This window comes from Phyllopteryx taeniolatus, chromosome 12 (genome assembly GCF_024500385.1).
Source record: "Phyllopteryx taeniolatus isolate TA_2022b chromosome 12, UOR_Ptae_1.2, whole genome shotgun sequence".
NCBI classification, from domain to species: Eukaryota; Metazoa; Chordata; class Actinopteri; order Syngnathiformes; family Syngnathidae; genus Phyllopteryx; species Phyllopteryx taeniolatus.
The window spans coordinates 4,635,919-4,661,901 of NC_084513.1; the positions used below are offsets into that span (position 1 = coordinate 4,635,919).

At 40.0% G+C, this 25,983-nt stretch overlaps 1 protein-coding gene across 6 annotated transcripts; it reads right to left on the reverse strand.

Moving 5' to 3' along the window:
* LOC133487145 (TBC1 domain family member 8) lies at positions 1-25,946 on the reverse strand. Of its 6 annotated transcripts, none has more exons than XM_061793238.1 (20): positions 25,416-25,946; positions 22,382-22,492; positions 22,117-22,235; positions 20,829-21,093; positions 19,071-19,311; positions 16,417-16,624; positions 15,469-15,663; positions 14,283-14,432; positions 13,185-13,335; positions 10,829-11,043; positions 10,430-10,547; positions 9,815-10,100; positions 9,420-9,558; positions 8,396-8,494; positions 8,255-8,323; positions 5,362-5,626; positions 1,965-2,030; positions 1,788-1,886; positions 1,584-1,711; positions 1-582 (listed from the first exon to the last, which is right to left on the reverse strand). In XM_061793238.1, the coding sequence occupies exons 1-20, from the start codon at positions 25,540-25,542 to the stop codon at positions 241-243; spliced, it is 3,393 nt and encodes a 1,130-aa protein (XP_061649222.1). In that variant the 5' UTR covers positions 25,543-25,946; the 3' UTR covers positions 1-240. The 6 variants fall into 6 exon arrangements, with proteins under 6 accessions (XP_061649222.1, XP_061649226.1, XP_061649221.1 ...); XM_061793242.1 differs by having other exon boundaries at positions 20,865-21,093; positions 25,416-25,945; XM_061793237.1 differs by having other exon boundaries at positions 1,584-1,714; positions 25,416-25,945.
* Positions 25,947-25,983: the final 37 nt, after the last annotated feature.

The following is a 25,983-nucleotide window of genomic DNA, read 5'->3' on the forward strand; positions in this document are numbered from 1 at the left end:
TTCTTGTTGTCTGCAGCATACATTTTATTTTAAAAAGACAAATCCAGTGTTTTGCTTTCATGATAAGGTTTTGTTTGGCTCCAGGTAGTGGAAACAATTGTGTGAAGGTGCACGCATGCCGAGAAAAAAAAACACTCAAGTTATAAAATATTTGTGTAGAAAATCATTGTAATTAACTCACAGTGTAATTAGAAGGCGTGAGCGGTTAGTCTACTAGGACGGAGGGTACAACGGGTTGCCCTAGCGGCGGTGGGCGTGCTGCAGGGCGAGCAGCGGCGCCCTCTGCTGGTACTGCTTCTCCTTGGCGGCGGCAATGCGGCCCGTCAGGTCGCACACTTTCTCCAGGAAGTTGACCAGCATCTGCTCAGTCAGCACAGACGCCAGAATCTGCGCCAGGCTTACGGTCCACTCACTCTCAGGTAGTCCCAACCGGTCCCGGTCCGGTCCCGCCGGCCTGGTAGTGGCCTCGCCGATCTGCAAGACCAGGCTGGTGACCTTGGCGATGGCCTGGAAGAGCTCGTTCTCGTCGGGGTCGCCGTGGAACAAGCAGCACAGCGTCTTACACAGCTGGATGAACTCGTGCTGACAACACATGATTGACACGAAATTCAAGTTTACAGTTACACTCGAAATATTGAGACTTTTTATCATGGAAAAATTTTTAAAAAATCAGACTTAATTCTAGAAACATTGCAACTGATTTTCACCAAAAAAACACGTTTTTGTTTGAGTTTTTGTGATAATACAATTAATTATTTTCTTGAAAAAAAAAACAATCTTTTACCTCATAACTTTTTCTCGTAAAAATATGACATATGGCACTTATTTTATAAAATAATTACTAAAATATCAATAATTTGTGCCAGCTTCAAATTACAAACTAAACATTTTAACAATGTACAGTATATAAAAAAGACAGAAGCAATTATTTACTTGAATACTTATTAATAAATTCAATGAGTCTATTAGAATTTAATGAAACAAAATGTGTAAAAAAATATATAATAAAATAAAAATATATAATAAAAATATATAATAACTTAATATAACTAAAAATCAATTATGGAAAGTCAACTGTAATAAGAAAATTAACACTTATCTACCATTTAAAATAAATAAAAAATATTTAAAAACTAACAAAAATGGAAATTTAAATAAAGTAAAAAATATAATAGTAATGGCCAAGATTAAAAGATTCAATTATGTTTTTAATACGGATATATTTACATATAAAAGTATTATAATGGTTAAAATAAATACAAACAGTTGCATTAAACAATTAAATGAGGTATTCTGTAATACTCTGACATTTAAATTCACATTTAATTGTAATAAAATGTATAGAATAAATAAATAAAAAGTAATAAATTCATATAAATGATCAAAGTTTACTTTTTAATAATAGTCGTCAATTTATTTTAAACATCAAAATATATGGACAGGATTATATCAAATATTGTTTTAATAATTAGAGATTTAATTGGCTAATATTTAATAATATTGTTTTAGATGCTATACTTTCATCATTTGTTTATATGCGTACAGTATACTGAAACAATAATATGAGATAGAGTTTATAATACCTGCTTCATGAGGGGGAGGTGCTGGTGGATGTTCTTCTCCTTGTCTTTGCCCACCCCCAAATCCTGCAGCATCTGCTTCAGCTGCTCCTGGTAGTCCTTCGCCTCCCGTTTCCCGTCGGCCCGTCCGTCTTCTTGAGCGGCAAGAACCACAACAAGTGGGTAAGAAAGTGGAAAATCAAGTCAAGCTCTCTATCTACCTCTCACCTGAGGCCCCGCCCACATAGAGAGGTCTGCTCGACGACACTGGCGGAATTTTCATCCCAGACGAGGATGACGATGAGCGCTCCTCGCTGTCCGTCAGAGCTGCGAAGGCAAAATCAACATCATCGCAAAGACACTGTTGAATTTCAGTGCTGCTTGGGACAAGCGAGGAAGACTCACCGGGGGGCAAGTGAAGACGGTACAGCAGCTTCACCTTGTCGCTCAGATCACCGCAGTACAAAGTGTCTGATACAACAAAAAGGAAAATCATGGTTTTTTTCCCCACTCTAATTCAAGTTTTTTTTCCCCATCAGAAAATGAGACAGATTTCTTGTAGAAAAAAAAGTCTGTTACAAGACTCAAGTCAGATTTTTTTAAAGGAGAAAAAAATACATAAATTACCATAATTTCTCGTGTATAATGCGCACCCATGTATAATACTCACCGCAAAAGTTGACCTAAAAATTCTGGAAAACCCTTCTACCTATGTATAATGCATTTTTAACATGCATGATTTTGCTTGTACCCACATGATCAAAACATGAAGTATCTGTATTTTGTTAGTTTTTTTTCAAAGAATTATTTTGAAGTTAAGCACTTTATTTGAACACACAATACTTTCCTTAATTTACTTGCTCTTATTTTGAAATTCACAGCCCACTTTTCACTTTTCACTTTTATTTATTAAATTAGAAAACACACAGTTGTGCTCATATATTTGATTACCCAGGCAGAAATTGAAAGATGGGTACAATTCTTTAAAAAAAAAAAAAAAGAAGGACAAGGTGAAACATTTAATTTTATTTTAATGGGATTCAAATTAAACGGTCAAGCATTTCAGAAAAGCATGATCATTAAACAAAACATAACCATAAAGAAATTAATGATGGTTGTTGTTCAGTCATCAGTCATATTTTTAAAAAAAACAACAACAATATTTCACAAATTCTGCCAGGGTATATAAACTTATGAGCACAACTGTACATATATGCAGTCATACGTACCTCTGTCATATTGGAATGAAAGTGTAGGCTACACCTATTTTTATAACCACTAGGTGGCAGTGGCATTTTGGTATGAAAGTGTACAGCTTTTTCATAACGACTAGGCGGTGGCATTTTTCCATTTGCCCCTATACCTATGCATAATGTGCACTATTAATGGTTTTTGACAATTTTTTGGGGGGGGTGGGTGATGCGCATTATACACAAGATATTACGGTAAATCATATCTTTAAAACAAAAAAAAGAATGAATGTGGTCAAAAACATTCAAGCTTTTTATAGATCATATTTTCTCAAGAAAACATTTTAATATGAGAAAATTGTCATAATTTTTGTTTTATAAAAAGACTATCTCTAGAAAAATAAATTTTTCTCGATTTAAAAGTGGTATTTCTTTCTCCCCAAGATGTGTTTATTTTTTCAGATTTTATGCAAGATTTTTTTTATGCAATTTTTTTCTGTGAGAAACACGTCCTTTTTTAACGGTTATTTTTATTTGGGAAAAAAATGGAAAATATCTTTCCAAGATTTTTTTTTCTTGGGAAAAAGGTTGTACAGTATTTCATTGAAAGTAAAATGTTTTATTATTCAAATAACAAATAGTATTATTTTGAGAAAAATGTCATAAAATCACAAGAAAACATATCATCATACAAAAGAGAATATTAAGAGAAAAGGTTGGGGGGGTTTTCAAGGTAAAACATTTCTTTAAAAAAAAAAAAAAAAAAAAAAGCCATATTATATTTGAATCAAGTCTTAATATACCTGTACAGGAATAGTCAAGTGTTTTTAGAATATAATACATAGATTATTTTACACTTGAGACTAAGTGAGTCACACACATTACAGAAACAACGAGTCACAACCCGGGAACAATGAGTCCCTGCAATTTATCATCACGGAATACAGATACAGTAATCCTCTGCTATATCACAATTCTTGCTGTGCGGTCCCGCTATATTGGGGATTTTTATTGCAGTTGTTACTCTATTTTTTATACTGTTTGCACAAGATTTTTGTGTTATCCATTGCTCTCTCCCTCAATATATTGTGGATTTAGTTTTAAAATTTGAATTTTTTAGGACGATATATTTTTCCAAAAACTATCACGACAAACGATAGTATTGTTGATGTTTTTATGCCACTGGTATAATGTTATTAGAGCATAATAATGCAAGTACATCTTTTTCAAGAACAATTTACTTTTAATTCTAATAATAATGGACATTGTAATGTAGAACAATAAAGAAAATATCATGGGTAAAAAATAAATAAAACAGACTCAGGGTCTGTTCACAAAAATTGCACTTAAATATTAAACATTTGGCTATCCATCCATCCATCCATTTTCTTCAGTCGGGTCGCAGTAGCTTTAGTAGCTCAATGCGGAGGAGCAGTGGCTCTACTTTGAGCCCTTCCGGGATGACCGAGTTTCTCACCGTATCTCGTCGCCTTTCGGCTTAGCTCCTTCTTCACCACGATGGACGAATAAAAAGTCTGCATCATTGCAGACACTGCACCGATCTGCTGAGAACCGCTCCAGTCATACTGGGAGATCACGGCTTGATGAAGCCAACAGAACCACATCATCTGCTAGAAGCAGAGATGCAATACTGAGGCCACCAAACCGGGCCGCCTCTATGCTTCGGCTGCACTTAGAAATTCTGTCCATAAAATTTATGAACAGAATTGGTGACAAAGGGCAGCCTTGGTGGAGTCCAACCCTCACCGGAAACGAGTCCGACTTACTGCCAGCAATGCGGACCAAACTCTGACACTGGTCGACAGGGACCGAACAGCCCGTATCAGGGGGTTCGGTACCCCATACCCCCGAAGCACCCTCCACAGGACTCCCCGAGGGACATTGTCGAACGCCTTCTCCAAGTCCACAAAACACATGTAGACTGGTTAGGTGAACTCCCATGCACCCTCGAGGACCCTGCCGAGAGTGTAAAGCTGGTCCACTGTTCCCCGGCCAGGACGAAATTCACACTGCTCCTCCTGAATCTGAGATTTGACTTCCCAATGGACCTTCCTCTCCAGCACCCCTGAATAGACCAGCTTCTGGAGCAGGGGATCGGATCGGCAAGGTCCCTGCCTTCAGCCACCGCCCAGCTCACACTGCACCCGACCACTATGGGCCTCTCCCACAAGTGGTGAGCCCATGGGAAGGGGGGGCCACGTTACTCTTTCGGGCTGTGCCCGGCTGGGCCCCACGGGTGCAGGCCGGTGACCCGCGTCCGGACAAGGGAAAACGTCTTCCAGTATTTTTAAACATCATAGGGGTCTTTGGAGCCGTGCTTTGTCTGGTCCCTCACCTAGGACCTGTTTGCCATGGGTGACCCTGCCAGGGGCATGAAGCCCCAGACAACTTAGCTCCTAGAAACTTAGCCAGAGTCAGGATAGTCAGTTTTCTTTTCTAAAAGTCTAATTTTTCTTTTTTTCTGCATGCATTAAAGGCTTTTCGGAATGATTTAATAAAATCCTGAAATGAGAACAACTTGGAACCCAACCAGCGTCTTGAAACAGATTGTTTTAAATAAATAAAAAAGTCCGCAGTCACACTTGACCCACCTAGCCAGAGGGCAAAGTCCCTGAAGGAGAGCAGATGGTGTCGCTCCGAGTCCAACAGGGTGAAGGTACGCTGGGCCAAGATGTCAGCGTTCCGCTGGGCGCCGCCCGCCGGCCATGGGGCCAGCAGTCCGTACAGGCTTTTGAACTGCGCAAGGTCCAGTCGGTACTGGCGCTCCAAGTAGGAGGCGCCACGCCGCCATGACGCTGCCTCAGCTGCAGCCACCGCGCTCATGTCACCCCAGTACAGACTAATAAAATGTTCTGTCTGCATGGGAATGCATTATGATTACATGATTACTGACAGGCAAGACCAATACAAATTAAAGCTTGTAATATTGCAACAATGAAATTGTATTTTCTCGAGATGAAAACATAATCTTTCAATATTTTTTTTTTATTTTTTGAGAAAAATAATTTTTCAAGATGAAGTCATATTTTTTGCAATAAAAAAGTATTTTGTCTTTGTCTTTGCTTTCGATTGCTCTCGCTTGAGGAAGCGACGTCAGACGCCGCTCCAGACACTGCTCCAGTCACACAACGCTGTGTGTGTCTGAGAGACAAACGCTTAACACTTTTCCCTTGTCTAATTACATTTTATGTTTATGAATGTTTTACTTTAATTTGTACTTTTTGAGACTGTTTTGAAATTTTGAGAGCAGAGTAGCCCCGTTTTTGAGGCTACTAGCTTTAGTCGCGCCACTGCCGGACACCGAGGCTTTTCATCTATGCCACAGACGTCGCCTCCAAAACCGCGACCAAACAATGGAATATGGACTTGTGCTTTCCCTGCTCGAGGGATGTGTCTGCCAACTAGAGCGGTGTCGTTTGGTAACTGTTGATGTGGCCAGCACACCTGATAGTGTAAGTTGTAGTCGACCTACTAGCCTTGTTAGCATTAGCTAGCTAACCACGGGGAGCCTGTTCAGATACATAACAGATACACTCATTTAGCTGGTCCCATTGCTACTCAGTCTACTGGCTCCCGCAAGTTAGTCATAGGTGACTCCATCACTTGTAACATCAAGCTTAAAAACCCATCCACTGTAATGTGTATTCCTGGGGCCCGAGCATCCAACACTGATGCTAGCCTTAGCAAGCCAATTTGCAGTAGTCGGATACTCGGATACAGGAAGTCCTCGAGTTACGACGTACTCGACCTACGACGTTTCGACTTTACGACGCCCGTGCCTCGTCCGCCATTTTGTCCCCAGAACCATAGTGCTTGTCTGTGTTTGTGCGCCGGGAGTATCTTTGCCTTTTTCGCCCTCCTTTTTTCACACTCTCAGCAGTAAATGTAAGTACAGCATCTTATTTTTATGTATTTTAGTTTATATATACGAAGTGTTAACCTTTCCATATAAACATATTTAAGATAAATGTAAATGAATAATACATGTATATACGTAAACATACATATTCCCTCCGTGTCTCTAATGTGATTATTAAAGCATTTTATTTAATAATAATAATAATACATTAAACTGATATAGCGCTTCTCAAGACACTCAAAGACGCTTTCCACTAATCAGTTGATAATAACAGTAAGGTGAGTGAGCAGAAAGCCCGGCTGGCGTGGGCTAGTCAGCGATGCTGTCCACCGCGGTGGAATGCTGGCGAGAGCCTAGCTGGACGTCAGGGGGCGCGGAAGGATGGCCGGTAGCTGAGCTCGCTGCACGCATGTTCACACCTCACAACCGAAGCCGGGTGTTCGAGAGCTTGCTGGGAGAGAGTGAGGTCGGTGATAATTTAGCCCAAAACTTGGGCTAAATGCGAACATTTATTTTATTTTATTATTATTATTTTTTTTTTTAAATCTCCCCGCCTTTCACAGTTTACAATACATGACAACAACCCATAGTCCTTCGGTGAACGTGAACCTCAGGGATGGATCATTAATTGAATGAGGAAGCCCTTGAATTATTTTTGAAGGAGTTTGTGAAAAATAATTGACCGATTCGGTGAGCGAATCTTTTTAATGAACCTATTCGCATGATTCAGTACACTCAAAAGAACTGCCGTTTCCATCACTAGTGGCTTCACTGTCGCCCCACTATTTTTGTTATTTTCTTTAGTAAAAACTGTATTACTTTTTTATTTACACATCAAGAATAGAGTTTCACTGACATGTTAAGCGTGCAATCTATTGTGGGTTAATTATTCATACCGAAGTGCCCGGTCAGAAATCGTCAGGACTGACTCACTGAAGGACTTACAATACTTAGCTTAAATAATATTTAGAATTAAAAGTGACAACTTTCAACTTTGTCTAGAGTCCGGACTGCTCGTGAGCTGTTTTGACCCCTGATGTTCATGTCCATGTTTTCATTCACTGTGGTTACTCCTAGAACTAAATGGCCATTGCAGCATAGCTTTTGCATTGCATTGTGGCATGCATTTTTGGCAAAAAACAAAGATACCTGAAGTACGGAACCAATGATGTTTATGTGGCGCAACAAAAAGCACAACATTCTGGGCCCTCCACAGCCTTGCCAAGAAAATAAACCGGATTGTTAGTAAACCGAGGTTCCACTGTAGTTTTTTGTTTTTTTTTAGTTTTTGACAAAGAATCACAATATTACATAAATAAAAACATTTGTATTGTATTTTTTCATTATATAAATAAAGGTATATGAGAATCAGATTTATTTTACAACAAGTCAGATTCCAAGAACAATATTTTTTTGTAAAAAAAAAAAAAAAAAAGTAGTACATTTCTGGCAAAAGAAATGTTTTGTTTTTTTTAATAAAGAAAAAAATTGTAATATTACAAGTCGTATTTTGTAAATGATGAAGCTCAATTTTCTCAATTTAAAAAGCAGTATTTTTTTCTATTTTGTGTGTCAATTTTCAAAAATAATTATGATCATCTGAAAAGTATCAAAGAAGAAGTTACCTTAAAGAGGTCGTAAATGTCCACCAGGTTCTCCGCAGAGATGGAAACGTCCGGCGCCACCACTCTTAACTTCCAAAACACAAACCAAGATTTGCATTAGCATTTTTCTTAAAAATATCTTTTTCACACATCTTTTCTCACAGCGTTTTCTTTGGTGGTGTCCTCGTGCGCCTGTAGAACTTGAATTCGGTGTCGACAGCGAAGCCTCTCAATTTTCCTCACCGTTAGGTCTCCGAACCTCTGACCAGGAAAACACATTTAAAGACTTTTATTTTGAAAAAAAACCATTCATGTCTTTTATTTTCACAGAGACAGCGATAGTGTCTTATATGTTAATTACCAGTTTATCTAACACTCCATTTTGGAAGCTAACAGAGTTTAAAAAATATATAAACATAGATTTGAGTGGGTTTGTCTTCTCCTTTAGCTTAGCATTGTTAGCACAGCAGGTAGCTCTCATGATAACTTTAAGAATACATTTACAGAAGGCCACTTGTATATAATAAATATAAATTACTTTTTCTGTACGTTTTAAATGAGCTAGGCTTCCTGGTAAGCCGACTGTTAGCATTTTTAGCACTGATGCTCGCTAGCAAGATAATTTAAAGAATAGTTTTAAGGCGGTTTACAAAAAAATAACAATAAATACAAAAAATAAGGATCTGTTTTAGGCTAAATGGCTATCTACTCAGCTGACTGTTAGCATTGCTAGCATACATGCTAACTAGCATTATGATATTTCTTTTCAAAATCCAATGCAACAAATAAATAAAAGACATTTTAATAATCTGTTTAAGTAGGCAAGGCCTACGGTTTAGCCAAACTTTAGCATTTTTAGCACAGATGGTAGGTACCATGATAATTTTAAGAAACATTTTCGGAACCCTGTATAACGGATGCATAAAACACCTTACGAATCTGTCAGCGTTGTTAAAGACAATTAGCATTGTTAGCATGAAAGTAAACTAGCAGGCATGTTAGCAAACAAAAACAAGTGGCGAGCATACATAATGTGTAATGTCTTTTTATATAACATCTAGCTTGATTTGTGACTACAACACTTTCTCTGTAAGCCAGTTAGTGAATTTCCCCACTGTGGGATCAATATAGTTTTCTTTTTCTTCTAGCTAGGTCACTAGTTAGCTGCTTGCCGCTAGTGACTCACTTCATTGGCGTCACTGATGAGCTGTGTTATGTTAGTTTGGCCCACAGCAGGAGTATCTGCCATCTTGTTGCTGCCATCTGCAAGAAGCTGAAAGAATTCGGCGGGAGACGACTGGTCGCTCCCAACATGCTCCAGAAAGCTGCAACAGGCCAGTAAGTGGTGTCAATGTACACATTTAATGCTAAGATAACAACAATAACACAAATACAAGCGGTCTGTTGCTGTCGTTTTGGTTGTGAAGTACACCTGCGCAGAAAACTAGACCACTGTCCCAGCTTTCCCGCATTCCCACCTCTAATACGCCTGTGATACCTGTGAAGCCGGCAAATTTCCAGACAGTCGTCATCGCTGTGGTTTTAACCACAAAAAATGAAAGTATTAATCCCTGGAAGTACCTGGCGAGGACCATAAGCGCCTGTCCATCGTCCACTCGGGTGCAAAGCCTGCCGGCATTGGCCTGCAGCACGGCCAGAGCCAGTTGGAAGATTGCTTTGATGCCGTGGAAGAAGAACCAGTCCACCACACGTACGGCACTGTGGAAGGGCAGCACGCTAACGAAGATGGTCAGGAACCAGGAGAGAGACACCGATGACAGAGTGGAAAGGTCTGGAAAATGATCAGCCAGATCGGGCAGACACTCGCCGATCAACTGCTCGAACACAGACTGGTCCACCTGGGCACCTGCGTGGTAGAAAAGCCAAAGAAATGCAAAAATGCAGTCATTTCAATGCTAATGCTAGCATGTTAGAATTTAATTATCATTAGAAATCGAACGCAGCTACAGGGCAAGATGGGAAATCCTCACCAATCTTCCTCACCACCTTTTGTAGGTTAGTGTATTGCAATGTGTTAGCCTAGTCACTGTTAGCATTTGAACATATGATCAATTCTCATTAGAAATAATATGTGACTGCAGAGCGGGATGCGAAATCCTCGCCAGTCTGCCTGAGCACTTCCCTAACGCTACAGCTGAAGCAAATGCTAACACTAACCAATAACTCGGCGCTTACCGATCACCCGGCGGTTGAAATAGTCGGGAAGCATCCGCTCGCAGACGGCCACCAGCAGCCAGAAAGCTTCTTCTTCTTTGGCATACAGCAGCAGCACCGACGCCAGGATGTTCATCGACTAGCATCAGAAAGCTATGTTTTAGCGTAGCAACTGAAGACATTAGCATTTAAGCAATTCTTATCGAAAATGGTACACGACTGCAGGGTAAGATGTAAAATACTCACAAATCTGCCTAAGCACATTTTGTACTTGCACTTTGCGATCTTGCTATGTGTTAGTATACCAAATGTTAGCATATGTTAGCATGCCAATTGTTCGCATATTGGCATTCAACCAATTCTCCAAGACTGCCTGACTAAAATAGGGCGTAAAATCCTCACTAATCTTGCCAGTCATACCTGACAGTATCCAATTTTAGGGTTGCGGTGGGCGTAGGCGGTGAGTACGCGGCGGAGCGCAGCAATGCCGGTGGGGTTCTGGAATGCAGGATGGTCCGGTAGGGAGCGGTGGAGGTCCCGCTCGATTTCGTCGGTAGTCAGGTTGCTCTGACCCATGGACGTCTGCACCAGGCTGGCATAGTAGCCCGGGTGGGAGTCCAGATCGGAGGATGCATCTGCGGGGTGGGGGGGGGGGGGGGGGGAAATAATTGTTAGTACTCATATGTTCGCATTTAGCATTTTAGCATTAGAAATTGTCGGCAACTACATGGTAATCTTCCTGACCACCTTTTGTACTGTTTGGTATATTTGAAATACAGACATGCAAACACCAAAGGCATGAAAAAAGTGACAAAAAACATTGTAGGGAGGTCTGGGGGGATCTGGGGAATTTTTTTTATTTTGACATAAATTAAGCAATCTGGAAGACTCTGAAGAGTACAATAAGGCCAAAAAAACAAAAATCTTCACTCAGAAAAATTTATTTACACCGCTCAAGCACATGTTGATGAACAAATTTAAGATTAAAATTAAATTTGCCTCATTTCTTTGCTTTTTTGTTTTGGCCTCCAATTTGAGCCAGGCCCATCTCCACCCGCACCTGATGCCTACTTCAAGCTGTGCCACATGAATAGCATCCTCATCTTTAAGCACTCTCATTCTGGAAAAGAATTGACTAAAATCATTGTTTGTTTCACTTAATTTTTCACTATTACCAACTTCAAAGGCTAATCCCAAATGCATCCTCCAGGAAAATATTAAGTACAATATTTTTCTGTTTTTATTGGCCATTTCTGAATTTGACGTTAGTTCATTCTGTGTTGTGACATAATCCCTAACATTGTGCCGTTGCTTAATAGATTTAATATTAACATCCGTAAACTAATTAGATAATTGTAGGCGCGTTTCCTAATTAATACAAGATGTACTAGCGGATCAGCTCTTGTCGCCGATGTTACGTGGGCTTCACGGTTCCGCTGGGACCACAACCAGGGCCACGACCCGCAGCACCTCAACGCGGAAATACAAAAGACCAGTGCAACAAATACAACACTGGCTGATCTGATGAGAAAAAATGTTGCTTAAACGTAACAGTAAAAATAGAGGATGTCTACTCCAGAGGTAGGTAGCGTAGCCAAACATTTTACTCAAGTAAGAGTACTGTTACTTGACAATAATATGACTCAAGTAAAAAGTCGTCCTCCAAAAACTTACTCGAGTAAGAGTAAAAAGTACACGGTGAAATAATTACTCAAGTACTGAGTAAATAGTGAGTAACTTCAGATTTTTTTAAACCACAGCATGAACATCAATAAAAAATAAATAATTACAAAATAAAATGTGAATGTGCAAATTCTGATGTTGCTGTGTGTGTGTGTGTGTGTGTGTGTGTCAAAACATCTGCAATTTACTGCACGGTGTTTTCTAAAGATAAGTGAGTTGAAATATCCACGTTTGGGCAGACAGTGCCAGACAAATACTACAATACATGAAAGCTGTTGTTTTTGTTCGTCTAAATGTAAACAAGAGTATCGCGCCGTAGGCTTCATGGTAACAACGACCTTCCCAACATGGTTGCCACGTAGGCACGTCGATCAGCCAGGCTGGCTTATCTAGTGGTAATACCTATGTCCGGGAAGCCCAATAGAAGACGTTGTGTGAGGTCATGTGACTGTCTTGTGTCGTTTGATTGGTGAACTAGATTTAAACGTCACTAGCGCTTAAACTGGATTGGCGCAAACAGCGCCTGATGCGGAAGTCGAAGTCGTACTCTCGCGCACGAAATAGCTGATAAATAAGCAATAATTGATAAAGTAGTGAGCGACATTTAGATCATTGTAACGGAGTAAAAGTACCGTTACTTCTTAACAGCAGAAGCAGCGGAAGTGTTTTTTCTGGTCTCGTCAACTCCTGTGACAGGCGGAATCTCAGGCCACTGCACTCCCATATTAGTCCGACGCGGAGTAATATTCACAATTACATCTGTGTGTGGATGGTGGATGTGTGGAATGGATCTAGCTGCCAGTGTTCAAGGAGTACGAAACAGCCTATGGCGACAGCAACGGCGATCCCAGGTTACTATCTTGCTATATGTTGGCATACCAAATGTTTGCATGTAAGGATTTATCAATTCTCATTAGAAACACTAAGCAACAACAGGGCAATATCTGAAATCCTCACCAAACTGCCTGAGCACTTTCGCTTCCAAGGTTGCTACCTTTGCTATTCCTTAGCACAGCAACTGTTAGCATGTTAGCATCTCATGCAGTGATTTTCAGCCATTTTATATAGAAGCTGGATGGTTTGTCCTTCTCACCGGAGAGCGTCATCCACAGCTCACCCCGCCGTGACTCGGGTATCCCCATGGCAACCATACGCTGGACCTTGTCAGTGCGAAACATGTGTACGCCGCGGCCGAACTCGGTGAAGTGATCTTCCCACATCTTCTCTTTCACTGCCTCCATATTCTGAACAAATCCACAATATGGAAATGATCTAAAAATATTTCACCATCGTAACCAATAGTATCACAATACAGCGTTTGTACGATAATCATAAGAAAACCATGTGCGATACGTCGCGATATCTGCATATCAGTTAGCGATGGGAATTGCAGAGTAACTAACAAGAAGATATTTTGGAATGGCAATAGTATCATGATACAGCAATTGCGTGCTAATCTACTGTATATATCACAAGAAAACCCATCTGTGATACATCACAATAACTACAGCCTATAACAATACTGTAACTCACAATATGGTATTGCGATATTTTTCTATATCACAACACGATCACAATATAGCGATTGCGTGATAAATTGATGTATTGGAAGAACAACAACTATGGACAGTTGAAACTACAAGTTTATGTACACGATATTTTTTTCCCTCAGTCTGACATTAAATCAGACTAAATTTATCCTGTTTTAGGTCAATTAGGATAACTAAAATTATTTCTATTTGCTAAATGCCAGAATAATTAGAGGATTTTTTAGACTTTTATTTTTTGTTTGTTTTTTTCCCCAAAGTTTACATATAGTAAGATTACTTTGCCTTCAAACAATCTGGGAAAACCCAAAAAGAAGGGTCAACCAGTTATTAAATCCAAGGGTTCGCTTACTTTTTTTTTGTTAATCTCAATAAAATGTTTTTTTTTTTTTGTGTCATATTAGTTTAAGCAGCCTCTGTTTGTTTATTCATGTGATTTATTTAATATATATTTAAGTTGAGACCACATTTTGACCAAATTATGTAGAAATTTAAGAATTTCCAAAGGTTCACATACTTTTAGTGATTGCATGATCAGTAATATTGCACAATCAGCTATCAAAATAAAGCACTTGGACATTGTATATGTGTGCTAATACAGATGTTTGGCACTTGCGTGTATCGATACGGCTACTTTAGCTCACCTTGTTGTTGTTACTTCCTGGTGTGTTGTAATGGAAGGCCGTCATGAGAGCTTCAGTATTGACAGTGTTACGAAGCACCTGCTCCTCCATCTCCTCTTCGTCCGAGCATGCCGTGTCATAGTAGAACGTGTAGTAGGGACTGGGGCAGCACTAATGCGGAAAAAGGAACAACATCAACATGAGCGCTCATGTTCCTCACACACTAGCATGAATCATGGGTGGGCAAAGTTTCTTTAATCTGGCGCACCGACTATTTCAACTGACAACTGACCAAAAGTTCTGTAATATTTGTTGCATTAAGTGAGCCATTTTTTCCGAAATTGATTCACTAAAAATGTATTTAATTTTTGCATTAATTTTGTTAGATCATTGGTTAATTGATTATAATCACATTGTGAATAAGGTTTAAAAAAAGAATGAATTCTTATTAAAATAAACACTTTTTTACAGCTATTCCTTGTTTTTATTCATCTGATTTAATAATAAGTTAATTATGTAAATAATGCAATTTTAAAAAATATACAAATTTTGTATATACATTTATAATTTTTGTATTTTGTAAAGTAGTTGGTTAATCAATTATAATCACATTAATTTAATACTATTTTAAATTGATTAAATAGTATTTTAAAGAGGAGAATGAATATATCATTATTCAAATTACTATTTACATATTTAACATATTTCATTTTTGTATTTATTTTATGAAATAACAGGTTAAGAAATAAAAAAAATTGCAAGAAAATTTTTTTCATTTGCCATTTTTTAAAAATGTTAATTCTAAACACAGACACCCACTCTACGAGATGGATAGGGACAGCGCCCGACTGAATAGCGAAAATCTGCCAAAAAACTAACAGAAAAACAAGTAGGGTTTTTAGGGTTTTCTAAAAAATTGGGAACAGGTCCCCCCCCCCCGCCCCACCCAGAAATAGGTGAATTTGCGAATGCCAAACTGCTACCACATGGGAGTCCACTGTTTATTATTAAACTTTAACGTACATTACAGTATATATCCTTATTTATGTTATATTTATTTTTTATTAATGTATCTCATTTAATAATTGGTTAATTGATTTATTTTAAATAAATATTTTTTCAAATTAGTAAAATCAACAATTTTACAAATATATTTAGCTATTTTCTGTTTTTTTGATCAAATAATTGATGAAAAAGCGTACGGTACCGCAGTCTTGGCGTGTCGGCTGCTGCGAAAGGCCGACTGCTTGAGGTGCAGTGAGCGCAGCCTGCACTCCAGACTCTCCACAAGGTCGTCGCGCTCCTGTAGCTCGATGAGCTGGAAGGCCTTCTTGGAGCGCACGCTCACGATCACTGGGTTGGGAAGAGCGCATGTGCTCTCTGCCTTCTCCACAGACACCACCTGGTAGCATGTTAGCGTTTGAGTAAGTCTTTTTTGGAATAGTACTGCAATTGTCAGCAGAAACACAACCAGACTACAGGCAAGAAACCGTCTGCATCAAATATCTTGCTTTTTGTTGGCATACCGACGGCGAGCATGTTCACATTTTATCAATTTTGGGTGGGGGTTGGTGGGTATTACATACAGCTAGGGTAAAATGTGAAATTCGGGCCAGTGGGTATGGACATCGCCACCTGTGAATGCCTGGGGCCACCGCCCCCTCGGCCCCCTCCTTTGCACGACAAGGTCTCTACCTTGCTTGCTATCTTGCTACAGTATATGTTGGCATTGCAACTGCTAGCATGCAAACATCTTGTCAATTTGCATTTGAAAAAATAGCCGACTACAGGGAAAGATATGACAACCTCACCAATCTGCCTTATAACCATTTGAACTCAAGTTGCTATCTTGCTATATGTTAGCATTTGATCAATCCTCATTTGAAATAAGATCCGACTACAGGTCAAGAGGTGAAATCCTCACCTGTTATAGTAGAGCCTATCAACTGCTAGAAAGTTAGCAATTCTCATTAGAAATAGTACCAAACTCCAGGGCAATGTAAAATTGCCATATGTGAGAATACTAACTTCTAGGACCTTTCATACTCAGGTTGCTATCTTGCTACTGTATATGTTAGCATATTAACTGCTATCATGTCAGCATTTTATCAATTCTCACGAGACACAGCACAAGGGTAAGAGGCCAAATTCTCACCTCAGAAAGAGGTATAAGTAGAATGCATTGTCCCTCCTCTCGGCTAGAGAAGCCCAAGTAGTTGTCAGTGGTGTAGAGCGTGCCGGCCGTGTGGCAGCGGGCATGCGGCGTCCACACTGAGCACGACGCCACCTCGTGGAGCGCTTCGCCACGAGGGAGGCGGAACAGGGCCAGCACATACTCACGCAATGCCTGCTCCTCCAGGACCCTAAACAAAAGATCATGAAAAAAACCAGAAAAGTCTCCAGGGGTCCTTCGATTTTTTTTACATTTTTTTTTTTTTTTAATTCAGCCCCTGAAGCCAGTTTCACTTAGCAACATGAAATTTGGTAGACATGTCTATCATGAATAGACCAACCAAAAGACAAGAAATGAGCCATTTTGCTTCAAATCAATCATTTTATTTGCAGGGACTCATTAACTCTTTTGTAAAATTCAGTCCCAGAAGAAATGAAACTCATTTAGCAGCATGAAATTTGGTAAACATGCCTATCATGAGTAGGGTTGGGCATCGTTTGAATTTGAGCGATTCCGGTTCCGATTCCGGTTCCTTATTTCGATTCTGGTTCCAAACGATTCTCGATTGCGATTGTTTTAGGGGGCTGGGTCAAAAAGGTTTGCATGGTTTAAATAAAGGATGTCCAAATTATGAACCTCCATTTTCTTAGCAGCCCGCAGCATAGACTAAAATGAACACTTGACTCGAGGTTCTTTATAACCAGTATCAATATCAAACCTATGAACTAAAAGGCAATGTGTGTGGAAATAACCCAATTGACTTAATATTAATTAATTTTAAAAGTTAAAGTTTCAGCTACAGGTTAAATATGGCATTGTTAAAATAGTTATTTGGGACTGTTTCATCACGTCAAATTGCAAGTTTTACCTTGACTTCCTGTTTTAAGCTTGAAGCCTTTAATTTTGAAGGGTACGCACCGGAACTCAGCATTTTGACACGAAAAGTAACTTCACACGGCACCTGTGATTTTTTTTTTTTTTTTTTTGTGAATGGGTGGAACCAAATGCTATAAAACTCTGATTCCTTTCCTGATTTTCACTGATGAGGCCCAAGGTTCGTGTTTTTGATTGGCGCTTACGTTAGTTTGAAGACTAAATAAACGCTAAAAACCATCAGTGCAAAAGTGCAAACCAACCATTTAGCTTGTTAGCTTTCTCAATGTTGGAATAGACGTATTTTATTGTTTCACTCACCCAATTGACTGAGAGTTGACTTCACCGAAGCTCCGCGCAGTGTGGGCTGAGGCTCGGAGTGCGTCAGATGCTGTACATCATGTAAGACTCCTTTACACAACATAATCTTATTCCAAGTGTTGCACTGAGGCGACCGGTCATTCATTTTAAAAGTTAAGACACACTTTTGTTCGTGGCCGTCGGGCACAAGCACGTCTTCGTGCGCATTCTTCTTCGTTGGTTTTCGGCAATTTTTCTTCGGGGTGGGCGTGTAGGCATCGAAACTGGGAACCAAAATTTTAAAATTTGAACGATTCCGGGAGACCCGGAACGTTAGTCCCAATTCCAATCGGCTCTCGATTCTCGATGCCCAATCCTAATCATGAGTAGACCTACGAAAGAGTCTCAAGAAACCATACCTAGAAAGACAGGAATTCAGCCATTTTGGTTTGTAGTGGCCATTGTAGGCTTATTTGGTCATTTCCAGGAGTCCTATTTCTTCGAAAATTCAGCCCCCAACATAAAAAATTGGTAAACGTGTCTAGCACGAATAGACTCACAAAAAAGTATCAGAAGCCATGCTCGAAAAGACACAGTAAGTCAGCCATTTTAGTTCAAAGTGACCATTTTATGCTCCACTTGGACATTTCCAGGGGTTCTTCAAAGTTTTTGAAAATTCAGCCCCCAAAACCAGTTTCACTTAGCAACATAAAAAATGGTATGTCTATCATGAGTAAAGCAACCAAAAAGTTACTTGAAGCCCGAAATGCCATTTTAATAAAAATCACTCATTTTAGGCTCATTTTTGTCATTTCTAGGGACCCATTACTTCTTTTGTAAAATTCAGCCACCGAAGCCAGTTTCATTTAGCATCATGAAAATGGTCTATTATGAGAATACCTATGAAAAAGTCTCCAGAAACCATGCCTAAAAATACACAGGAAGTCAGCCATTTTGGTTTGAGTGGCCATTGTAGGCATATTTTGGTCATTTCCAGGGGTCCTTCTATTTCGTTGAAAATTCAGCCCCCCAAGCCAGCTTCACTTAGCACCTTGCAATTTGGTAAGTATGTCTATCATGAGTAGAATTACAAAAAAGTCACAACAAGCCATGGCCAAAAATACACAGCAAGTCTGCCAATTTGGTTTGGAGCTTCCTTTTTAGGGTCACTTTTGCCATTTCCAGGGGTCCTTTGATTTATTGGAAAATTCAGCCTGTTTCAATTAGCAGCTTGAAATTTTGTGCCCATGCCTACCATAGGTAGACCCAGAAGAAAATCTCAGGTAGTCATGCCTAAAAAGACACAGGACGTCTGCTATTTTGATTTAAGGCAGCTATTATCAGCTCTTTATGGTACTTTTCAGGCATCCTTCAAAGACAAACTACCCCAAGAGGACTTGTCTGATTACTACCAAATTTAAAGCTGATATACAGATTAGCAACACTAAACTACAAAGTCTGACCTCTTGGTGATGCGAGTCGGCTGCTGCAGTACTCGGTCTAGCTCCAGACCTTCGCTGTCCAGCAGCCGGCGCAGGGCGATGTCGGCCAGCTGCCCCACCACCCCGAAAGCCTCATCCAGGTTGAGGAACATGGAGAAGTCCCTCTGCCGTTGCCTCGTGCTCACCCGAATGGCCTCAGTCATGAAGCCGCCGGAGACCCGCTCCAGTCGAATCACTTCCGCCCAGGGAATCACAAACTTGACTGTGAAAAGAGGCGAGAAGATCACAGTAGAGTAGGGGTGGGCAAATCTTTTTTGCTGAAGGGCCACATTTAATTTTTAAAACGCACAAATGGGTCAGGACATTTGTAGATGTGGTTAAGAAAAATGTGCGTGTGTGTTAAAATGTGTATGTAAAATATTTGCATTTCTTTAATAAGATAATACATTATTTAAAAATATATTATTAATAAACCAATTATTAAATGACATAAATTATGAATAGAAAATGGTATCTAAAATATGTAAATTGTTTATTTATAATTAATTATGATTAAATAAAATAAATGAAAAAATCCTATGTATATGTAAATAGTTTTTATTATTTATAATTTAATTACAATTTTAAAAAAAGCTAATTTAATGGAAGAAATATTACAGGACTCTTGATGATGTAATATACAGTGGAACCTCTGGTTACGAGCTTAATACGTTCTGTGACCCCGTTTGTAACCCGAAACGTAAACAGAGGTAATGTTTCCCATTGAAATGAATGGAAATGCAACTCCTCCGTTCTAGCCCCCCCAAAAAAGTTATACTTAACTTTTCTATCAATGTGTGGTTAAAAATAAAGCGCAATATAGAAATAAATGAAAGAACACTATTATTAAAAAAATAACACTAAAGATAATTGTTCATTGCTCATAGAGGACTACAACTCCTCATTGAAGAAGAGTCTTGTTCCATAATAAATACGGGGAAATTCTCATTCTGGTGTTTTTTTTCTTTTGTTTATTTCTTTTCTAATTCATTGGTTGTTTTGGCACAACAAACCCATCCAGTGAAATTTGTCTTTTCTGTTTAGAAAAAAAATTTAAATCTGAAATTGGGTCATCACATTTATATTTAAAAGATTAATTGCTTTGTCTGCTAGGATGAAAATCACAGTCATCTGGAAGGTGCTCAGAGTGGATTCATTGCTTCTCCGCATGGCGAGGAGCCAGATGAGGTGGCTCGGGCATATGGTTAGGACGCCCCCTGGACACCTCCCCGGTGAGGTGTTCCAAGCACATCCCACCGGGAAGAGGCCCAGAGGATGATCTAGGACACGCTGGAAAGACCATGTCTCCCAGTTGGCCAGGAACAAAGTGGCTGGGGAGAGGGAAGCCTGGGCTTCCATGTGGCCTGTCCCCAGATAAGTAGATGAAAATGGATGGATTGGATGCTTTGTCTGCCAATTTCCTGCCCCTTTCTTGTGATCATTTTTATCATTTTTAATAGTCTCACTCACGTTATCACTACCGAGCGCTTTCTAATTTTTTTGTCAGTCTAATGAAAAGCAAAAAAACAACAACAACAAAGATACGGTAGCCTACCCTACTTGCACTGCGTGACACACTGAGTCAATGATGGTTATGCCGCACAAGATTATTTCCAACATAGATCCTTCCGCTCGTCCATGTCAAGACCATTTGCAAATCCAAAATAGTACGCAGAGGTAATTTTTCGGAGAATATTTTGGGCGTAAACCGAATTGTTAGTAAAACAGATCGTTCGTAACCTGAGGTTCCACTGTATATTGAGTTGGCCTCATCACCTTCCTTCCCGAGCAGGAAAGAGTAGAAGGCCATGTGGTTGATGCTGAGGTAGAGGAGGCCCTGGCGCGGCACTCGCCCCTTCCACGTGCAGCACGAGTAGAAAGTGACCAGCTTCTCCGACGATGGCAGCCCAAAGTGGCGCTCGAACTTCAACAGAGCCTCGCGGAACTTCTCAGGCTCGTCCTCTTGGGCGGCCTGGCGGCCGCGGGACTCCTCGGCGATCAGACCCTGCACCCACCCCTAACTGCATTACTTTGTGGATTATTTATAGTCATCCTGTTTATTTCTATTGTGCGATGGTTATGAAAAACTAGCGAGGAGATCCATCTCATGACATGATATTGCGTGCGCAATTGAGCAATCGTGCCATGTATTTTTTTGTTTTTTTTCCTGTGGATTATTTCTAGTTTTTTTTTAGTTTATTTCTATCATGCAAGCTCACGGTTGTTGTGACTAAATGGCGAGAGGAGCAATCCCATTAATGTTAGTACCTTGTACGCATGAAAATTCCCAAGCGTGACAGAGCATATCATGGACTTATTTATTTCTACTCATCCTGTTCATTTTGTCATATGACACATTATGTGAGGTGGACTTCTTTTTACTGAGTGGATTATTTCTAGTCATTGTGTTTGTTTATTTCTATTGATGGAGGGCAAAGAGGAGCCATCACATTAATTTTTTGGCACATTGCATGTACACAACTTTTTTTTTCTCAACTCAAAGGATTTTTTCTGTTGATTTCTATTGTGCAAAGAGGCGCAGATCATGAATAACTGGTAAGAGGAGCGATTCCATTAATGATTGCACATTGGGCGTGTGCATATGCCCATGCATAAGTGACTGTGCCGTGGATTTGTGACTGTGGATTATTCCTACTTGTTGGGTTTACTTCTATTGTGCAAGATGGCATTTTTCAAGAATCACTAGTGAGAGGAGCGCTTGTTTATGTAAAGTGGACGTTACACGCATGCATGTGCCCTGTATGTGGTTGCGCGTGTGTTGGATTTACTTTTTTTTTTTTTTTTTTTTAAGTAGATTGTTTCTAGTCGTCCTGTTTATTTCTGTTGTGGAAGGTGTCAGTTATTGTGACTAACCGTCAAGGAATGATCACATTACAGTGAGGGTATGACACACATATGCTGTATGTGACCAAGCATGTAGTGGCCTTTTTTGTTTTGACTCTTTGAATTATTTCTAGCGGCGCCGTTCACTTGTATTGCGCAACCCACATTTCCTTGTTTGTCCCACCTTGACTTTTCCTCTGACGAAGCTGGCCACATCCTCCTTGTTCTCAAAGATGGAAAGAGAGTGCAGCAGGTTGTGTGCCAGCCAATCCCAGTGCTTGTTCACTTCCTCCATGACAGCTCCTGGATGGATGGGGGAGGGGTGGCACGCACGACAGGAAGGACATCAACAACAACATAATCATAAAAACACACACTTACACACACACCCACATGCATGCGCACACACACACACACACAAATAGTGGATATGGTCTGGGTGGATTTACCGCTTGCGATGATCCAACTAATCTGTGAGCCTGGGATCTGGAGAAGGATTCGGAAGGGCGTCACCCTGGCGTTGGAGTCCAGCACCGTGTCTAGCGCCCCCACTAGGAGGCCTGCGCACCCAAACACCACAACACCTTTGACCTTGCATGGTCACTCTGACGACACGTAAAATGTTTTCACTTTGCAGTAATATTACAATAGAACTACGCTCGTTAAAATGTGACTTAAAGCTATAGTATGTAACGTTTGGCTCCCCCTGTGCTCAAATCCTGCATTACATCAAAAGAACAGCGCTGTCGCTTCAATATGACTTAGGCAATGCTTGTTATTCCTTTCATACTGTATGTGATTCTATAATATTTGTACTATGTTTTGATGGACATGCATCATTCCCATGCTGTCATATCCGTGCCGTCATTTGCAGTGCGCCACCAACTGGGCCAGCGTGGGAAATAAATAGGGCATTCACTAAATAAAAAAATAAGATACTGACGAATAGAAGCTCAAAGTTAGAAGAGCTAAATGGCTTAATCAACATTGTGCCATCTCCTCTCGTAGTGGCTTGGGTGAAAAATACTCTTTTTTTCTTTTTATAAAAAAATTGTGGATTATAGCTTTAAAACATACTCTATTCCATGTCTGTGTGGTGTCCCCATAGGGTGAGTGGTTTTACTTTTTAAAAATATATATTTTTTGTATTTGATAGTGGTTAACTTCCTCTTTTATACTTGACAGCAGTGTCCTTTTTATGTAGGCAGTTTTCTTTCTACCACATGGATTAAAAAAAAAAAAAAAACAACAAAAAAAGACCTAATTTTGTCGTTTCTCTCTTTCGTCGTTTCCTTTTACCTTCCAAGTTGAACCGCTCAAAGGCGTGACGCCGCAATCCTAGCAATGCGCACAAAGGCCTCCAAGGGAAGGGGAACATTCCGGAATGTTTTCCCATCCCTGGCCACCCATCAAGTGGAAAAGAAAACAACCAAGTAAATCTTTGTCAAAATTGGACTAATTTACATAGTCCCACCCTCGCATCGAGCTTCTCTGCCCACGACTTGGCAGCAAGGCTGGGCGAAGACCCACCATTTTCAACCAAAGGCCCTCATGCAAAGTTTTTCATCATTTTAACTTTCAAGGGTAAAAAGAAAACATGTACAAGTGAAACAAACTGTTGAGTCTCAGAAGGACCTGTCCATAATTGTGATGTTACAAGATGGCTAATTTACATAACCCCACGCCCACACCAAGTTTCTCCATCCTTGACTTGGCGGCTAGGCTGAGTGAAGATCCACCATTTTCAATTCCACAGCTGGGCTGCACTTTTTTGCCACCTGTCCCAGCTTTTTTGGAACGTGTTGCAGCCATAAAATTCTTAGTTCATGATTATTTGCTAGAAACAATAAAGTTTATCAGTTTGAACATTAAATATCTTTTCTTTGTAGTGTATTCAATTAAATATAGGTTGAACATGATTTGCAAATCATTGTATTCTGTTTTTATTTATGTTTAACACAACGTCCCAACTTCATTCGAATTGGAATTTTTTTATGTCACCGTGATGGCAACAAACTCAGCCAAAGGATTCGAGAGCTATTTACATTTTTTCCAAGCATCCCTCCCCCCAAAAAAACAAAAAACAAAGTGCAAATAGTTTATTACTATCCTAAAAGAGGTACCAAATCCACAGTCAGACAATTATTGGCAGAAGTAGGACTGAAACTTCACTAACGCGACAAGTTTGAATATTAGATATTATTATTTGGATAGCGTTAAAATTGAGGTAAAACTGGACTTCTTGTTTTGTTTTGGGAATGCTGAAGTGCAGGACTTTTCTTTCAGGATAGACCAATTATCAGCCGGGCCGATATTCAGCATTTTGACATATATTGGCATCAGCATTTTTATTTATTTTATTTTCTTTTTTTTCTAAACCCTATGGCTGATAAGAGTTCAATTTAAAACTTCAGGGAACTATTTATTGATTTATTTTAATTTTTAGTTAACGTTATAAAAGATACAGTTGACCCTGGGAACTCCCTCCCTGTTGAACTTAAAACAAAGATAAGTGATTTTAGTTATATTGAAATTACGGAAAACTTTATTTACTGTAGAAAACTTTAGGGTGCTAATTATTTGTTGAAGTTTTCATTTAACTTTGGAAGATACGCTGCTGAGCCTGGGACTAGCACTTTTTGTTACACTTTTAAAACAAAGACGTCTATTCTCTAAGATAAAACATATACATATAACGTTGCAAATCTGAAAAGCAAAGCATGCAAAGCAAATATTCGTTATCCTTGATGACTAGAATTGGTATCGGTATATCAGCCCTGAAAGAAAACATAGTGGTCTAACTCTGTTTCTTGGACTGACTTGTAAATCATATACTGTGGGCACGCAAAAGCAATGTACAAATAGTTAATTATTGTCCGAAAAGAGGCATGAAATCCACAGTAAGACAATAATTGGCAAAAGTAGTCCCGAAATTTCACTCATATGACAGCTTTGCAAACTTTAAGGAACTTTAATTGATGAAGGGCAGAACGGTGAACGACTGGTTAGTACACCTGCGTCACAGTTCTGAAGACTCGGGTTCAAATCCGGCCTCGCTTGTGTGGAGCCTGCATCTTCTTCGTTTTTTTCCCACATTCGTGGTAGATTAACTGAAGATTCAAAATTGCCCGTCGGTGTGAATGTGAGTGTAAACGCTTGTTTGTCTATATGTGCCCTATGATTGGCTGGCGACCAGTTCATGGTGTACGCCCGGGATCAGCTGAGATAGACGACAGAACACCCGGGACCCTAGTTAGGATAAGCGGTACCTAAAATGGAAAGATGGATGGGTGGATATTTGATGAAGCGTTAACATTGTGGTAAAAGTCAACTTTTTGTTTTGTTTTGTTTTGGGGATGTTCGTGCAGGAGTTAACCTTTCAGTATTGTGATGACCCACTCCCTGACGGACATACGCACGCACGCACGCACCGCCCGCCTTCCAATGCCCACCCAGGTGCACCGTATCTCGGGTTGTACCGACCGCTGATCCTCGCGGTGGGCTCCCCGCGGCCTCTCCTCCTCTGCAGCAGGAAGAAGTCGTTGCTCCGCTCGGTGATCCACAGCTTCAGCGCGTTCTTCAGCGCCACTTCCTCCGGGTTCAGCCACATATCTCAGCAGGGTGGGACCACCGGTGGTGGGGGCGACTAGTCTTCCGCCGCCGCCGCCTGGGAAGTCCACCCCGCTGGGCTAAAGCGGCGACTTGTCGGCTGACTTCATTTTTTTTTCCACCCACGCGGAGTTCGAACACAGGCTCGCTCAAGTCGAAACTCAACAGCTGGACGCACCGATCAAAGATTTTATTTTCGGTTCTCGGGCGAGATGTCCCACTCTTTTACTAATCAAAAAGCGGCCCCGTGTCATTCATTTAGTGGCGTCATTTGAATCGTTTTTTCATGTCCTCGTTCATTACAAATTACAGTTAAAAGTAATATCAGAGTGATTCTTGAAAAGAGTAGATTCTCGAAAGGGGATTCGAATGAGCACTAGTACTTTAACTTTCTCCACTTCCGCATTTCATCCTCTCTCTCCCTTCCGGAAAGAGTCAGTGT